A 5,796-nucleotide genomic window follows, 5' to 3' on the forward strand; every position below is an offset into this window, starting at 1 on the left:
GTCGCGAATCGCCACCGCAATCGTGGGGGTCCCTGGGGGGGGGGGACCGGCAAGTCGCCGTCGCGACCTGCAGAGGCGACCGACGTGATGGCGCGTGAGTGAAGCCCAACGTGCGGCGTGACGCGAGTCCGGCGGCGGTAAGGGGCGTATCCGACGGCCCCTGGTGAGGAGGAAGCATCCTCCGACGCTCTATCGGTGGAGGAGGACTCGAGGGGAAGGGTCGGAGCGACCCACCACCACCAGGAAGCTGGAGGGCCCCGCCAACATGCACGCCCTTTTCTCGGACCAAACTAACGCCTACTACCATCGACACCACCACCACGCAGCGGCGGCGGCCGCCGCCGCCGCCTGCGCGTCCGGGGGCGGCGCTGCGGGCTACCCGTCCGCCTCCGCGCTCGCCGCTACCGGTGCGTCGCCCTCCTCGGCCAGCGCCGCCGCAGCTGCCGCATACGCCTACGACCAGTACTCAAGCGTTGCGGCACGGTATGGCCCATACGCGGCGGCGGCTGCGGCAGCGGCGGCCGCCGCCAGCTCCTCCTCCGCCGCCCACTACCACCACCATCCACACCACACGGGCGTCCACCATCACCACCAACAGCAGCACCATCACTTGGCGGGCACTGGGGCGGGGGCGGTCAAGGACATGGTGAAGCCCCCGTACTCCTATATAGCCCTGATCGCAATGGCCATCCAGAACGCACCAGAGAAAAGGATCACCCTTAACGGAATCTACCAGTTCATCATGGAGCGATTCCCTTACTACCGCGAGAACAAGCAGGGGTGGCAGAATTCCATCAGGCATAACCTCAGCCTGAATGAGTGCTTCGTCAAGGTGCCGAGAGACGACAAGAAGCCCGGAAAAGGGAGCTACTGGACGCTGGACCCGGATTCTTACAACATGTTCGACAACGGTTCCTACCTCCGGCGTCGGCGGCGTTTCAAGAAGAAGGACGCGCTCAAGGAAAAGGAGGAAGCGCTCAAGAGGCAGCAGCAGACGGCGCAGGGCGGAGTGCCGGGGAGCGGGGAGAAGGGCCCCGAGGAGGGACCGCGAAGGGACAAGGCGCCCGAGGAGGGGGTCCCCGTGTGCAAGCCAAAGGCGGAACCCGTGGAGAAAATGTGCGCCAAGTACCAGGCGTCGCAGCATCTGCTCCAGCAGCCACAGATCTCGCAGCTGCATCAGGGCGCCGTGCACCAGTTGCACGGGCACCCGCATGCCACCGCGACCACCACCACCGCGGAGCAGCACTGTCTCCTGCAGCAGACTCCTCAGCACCACTTGCCTGTCAAGTCGGAGGTGTTGACAGATGCGGAGGCCATGTCGGAGTCTCCGCACGAAATGCACCCGCACCACCTCCACCCTCACCTGCACCACCATCACCACCACCACGGCGGAGGCGCCCCCGCCGAAGGCCCCCTCCTCTCCCTGCCTCACCAGCAGCCCTTCAGCGTGGACAGCCTCATGACGACAGCTTCGAGGGACAATGGAGGCGTGTTTGTCCGCCCCGTCGGGACCATGTCATACTCGCCTTGCCACGTCCCCCCGGGGCCCCCGTCCGGTCCCGGGGTGACCCTTCCTCAGGGACCGCCGACCCCCGGGGCCGCCCCTTACCACTGCGGCGCCACGGCGGCGCAGTACTCCCTGGCCCACCAGCAGCACCACCACCATCACCACCAGGGACAAATCCTTTCGCAGGGCCGGCGGGACGACGACCCCTGCTCGCCTTCCTCCCGACAACACCAGCAGCAGCACAGCCTCGGCCCGGCGTCGCATCACGGCCACCACCAGCACGATCACGTGGCCAACCAGCACGGGTTTACCGGCCGCGGCGGCCACGGTTCCTCTGTGGTCTCCTGGTACGGCGTGCCTGTGTCGGCGACGGAAGCCGCGGCGGCCGGGATCGGAGGCGGCGGGGGCGCGTCCGACGACCCCTCGGCGGCGGGGGGCTCGGCTGCGGGGGGCGGCGTGGGAGGTGGTGGGGTGCCGGGCAACTCGACGTCCCCGGCCTCGTCGACGTCGTCGACGGCGTCGGCCGGAGCTGCGTGCGGGGCACCCTCAGGGTTCCGCGAGCTTTTCGAAGGCGTTTCGAATGGGGGCGGTCCCGGGGGGGGATGTGAGATGGGCGGATTCCGGGGGGTGGCGCAGTATCGGGGGGGCCAAGTGGGTTACTTCGAGGATGGCGGCGGCAAGTACTGAAGGAGGATCGCGACGGAGGAGGCGGAAAGGCCAAGGAAGGAGCCAAGGATAAACAAAGGGCGGAGTGGAGGAGGGAGGGCGAGAGTGTTTGCGGCGGCGGCGGACGGGTGGCCGGGGTGGGTGGGTGGGCGGGCTAGTGGGGGCGAGTGGGGGGCAGTGGTGGGACGGATGCCAAGGTGGTCGAATCATCGTGCATAGGCAATGTCCTACGGCCTAGTGGAGTATTATTCAGTGGAAATGAAGTGCTCCTTATGATTTGCTACTGTAAGTGTGTTCTCGTAAGCTGGTGTGCGTGTGATTACAGATAACGTGTTAATGCATTGAGTACAGACAGTCCAGCTGTAAGTCTGTTTATAGTATTGTTTTTCTGTGTGTGCGCACCCGAATTTTCTCGTTCTCATCTCTTGACGTTTTTGTGGTTGTAATCGTGTCGATTTTTGATGGACTTCTCCGTCGATGATCGAAAAGGATAATCGGACCAGTTCGTCTCCGTGCGGCGTGCGTCACGGGAGCTAAAAATAATCGAGGCCTTTCAGTGAACCATGATGGGGATCGCAATTGGCACACTTGGAAACGGGGAGAGAAACTGTAAAAAAATGTAACTTGATTGATCATTTAGATGGCGTGTGACTAGTTTCCGTTTGCAAGTTTCCCACTGGGCGAAATCCCATCGACATGCTTCGTCAGTATTTCTTTTAATAATCGATTGCGTGCGACTGAGAAAGAATGTGAGCATTCATTTGTGTGCTTGTGTGTGTGTACTGTTAATAGATTTCCCGCGGTTCCCTTTCCTTCTGTTCAAGTAGCAGCCACAGCATTCCAATCGCGGCCCTGCTGCCCTCTGCTAATTCACCGTGCGGTGGCTCCAGGGTACTCTTGTAACAGTAATTATTAGTATTCGTTTCACTTCCGTTGGCCGTAAATCCAAAATACCGTCAAATTCGCGACGATAACAATTCGGGTGGGGGGGGGGGGGGGTGAAAGCCCGTGAATACCTGTCCTATACGTTGACCCAACTACACATGCGGTCAGCACTTAAGAAATACGTTAAACCCTGCTCTTTTACCCTTCCATTGTGATAACAAGTGTGAAGACTTGGCATTTCAAAGTTACCTTGACTTATTTACATTTGAAAATAACTAAGTCCCATTTTATACATCATCCTCTTATTTAAGCGGATGTTTGATAACCATTTGCTTGCTTTGTAACCTCAGCGAAATTATTTCCTTATAATTCGCACAAGGAATGAATCTGGCTCGTACTTGATTCCTTCACCGGATATTATTCTGATAATAGTTTCATGCCAGATGCCCTTATCTTTATTAAGTGTTAAGACATAAGGATTTCTACCATCATTAATTTACGATTTTATCAGTCAGTTACTGAGATCAAGACTGTCCGTTTTATGGTGCTTAGAGGGAGTGTGGCGGGAGCAACCCGAGGGATGGTTTGGGGCGAGTTGATTACTTTGGCACAATTAGAGTTAAATGACTGGCCTATTCTCCCACGCCCCGACAGCCCTCTGACCTTCGTCCCCGTCCCCTCTCCGTCGACCTCCTTTCCCCCTCTCCGCTGCCATTGCGGCTGAAAAACCCTCGGTCCCAACAATAAGGGATGATGTGAATGTTTGTCAGAGTGTAATCTAATTTTTCTAATTGTATGTATGCACTCACCTTCGACCGAAGGAGTGGAGTGATGGGCGACGTGAATAACAAGAGGGTGCAGGCGAAAGACATTTCAAGGGAGAAATAATTTTGTCGAATCTTGTGATCCGTCAGATCTCCAGGTCGATTTTTGGGGATGCTCCATTTCATGTTTAAATTAAATTCCTCACAAATTACATTGATATACATGACTTCCATCCAACTCGCAGGAATTTCTTTCTGCTGTCATCCGCAAGAAATGATTTATCTACATAATTATTTCTATTTGCATTCCGTTACAATCGCCATTTAAAATGGATTTCAAAATTAAGTGAACTATCAGGAATTTGTACGATCTTTTGCTCGGCACACACATTTACTTCGGTCATATTTTTGAATTGGTAGTCCAGTAGGTAGAGCGTTCGGGCACTGATCGAGGGGCAGAATGCGATAAGCTTGGTAATTTTTCTGATGTCAGGTCTTCCCGGGATACCACAGGCAGCAACAAAGGTAAAGGAACTGGCCCGTTCTTAATCTTTTGATGCTTGAATTTCAGGTGTGGTTAATTTTGGCATTAGGTGAGTTGTAACCTCGCCTATAATACCTAGCCTTGGTTGATTAATGTTTTTTAAATGCATAGCATTTGAGCCTTGCTTCATTAAGCAGAAAAATACGTGCTTTACCGTGGCATACGATGATGAAGTAATTAGGGAATAAAAATGGAAGCAACCTGCAGTAACACACGCTCACGCATACATATATATATATATATATATATATATATATGTAAATATAATAAATATATATATGCATATACATATATACCTGTAGATACATATACGATGTGTGTGTGTACATATATATATATATATATATATATATATATTCTTGGACAGCAACGAACAATTTAAGAACACATAAAAAGAACACTCACACGTTATTTCTTGATAATTTCCACTCGTTTTTAATTCTTGACCTATTTCACCGAGGGAATACGTAGTACACGTAGGAACAGATATTTTCTTTCTTTTATCAGTGATCGCACCGTCGTATTCAACAAACGAGATATTAATATTACTCGAGACTATATTCGAATTTCCATCGCAAAAACCGCTCGGCCCCTTAGGTCAGGGTCCGAAGTAACCATTGTTAATGCAGCCAATTCGAAGAATGCGAAATGTCAACGTGGAAAGAGCCCTTAATCTTACCGCCTCGGTACCCCTGAGTGTCACCTCCAGTGCTCTTCGGCCCCCGCCTTTCCCCTCTCACTCACGCCCTCCCACCCACCAAAACCTCTAGCCTAGCGCCCTCCCCTCCCCCTGCATTCCTTACACCTTGGCCTCGCGCGGCACTCGTTAACACCTCAACCACACTTATCCACACTTATCCCCATTGTCATCATAACAGGTCATCTGTTCGAGGATTGGTTTGCAGCAACTTTCCAAACTGTCCTGCTCCAAGCTGTCAATTTCTTCTATCCCTCCTCATAGCTCCTTTGCATTTTACTTGCTCCTCGTAGTTCATCCTGGGCCTCCCTCTCCGATTCTTTCCATTCGCGTTTCTATCATTTATGATTTTCACCAGGCTGATCCAATCGATTTCCCTCTTCATCTTCTAAGTGTCCTTGATTTTCTCTTCACTCGCTCATCGAAGTAGGTGCGTACGTATTCCTGTGGTACTCTGCATATCCGTTTGATTGTCATCATTCTTCGGTATTCCCACACTGCTTTCGTCAATCCAATCTTCTTTTAATCTCTGCTGATATACTATCATCCATGTCTTGCATCCTTATAGAAGGAGACGAAATGTAATTTCTAATGAATCGCTTACTTAAGTCTCTGCTATTTCTATTTGCCAGTAGTAGTTGATTCTTTTGATAGAAAGGCTTCTTCGGCATTCCTTCTTCGAACATTGTCATGCATTCATTTGTGACAAATGGCTTTCATACGTTATAAAAGG

At 52.7% G+C, this 5,796-nt stretch overlaps 1 protein-coding gene across 1 annotated transcript; it reads left to right on the forward strand.

Annotated features, from left to right (window-relative positions):
* Positions 1-265: 265 nt before the first annotated feature.
* Positions 266-2,194, forward strand: LOC139691066 (fork head domain-containing protein crocodile-like). Its single transcript, XM_071588799.1, has 2 exons — positions 266-577; positions 641-2,194. The coding sequence occupies exons 1-2, from the start codon at positions 266-268 to the stop codon at positions 2,192-2,194; spliced, it is 1,866 nt and encodes a 621-aa protein (XP_071444900.1).
* Positions 2,195-5,796: the final 3,602 nt, after the last annotated feature.

This window comes from Hetaerina americana, unplaced genomic scaffold, assembly GCF_022747635.1.
Source record: "Hetaerina americana unplaced genomic scaffold, ioHetAmer1.1.p SCAF_3, whole genome shotgun sequence".
Lineage (NCBI taxonomy): Eukaryota > Metazoa > Arthropoda > Insecta > Odonata > Calopterygidae > Hetaerina > Hetaerina americana.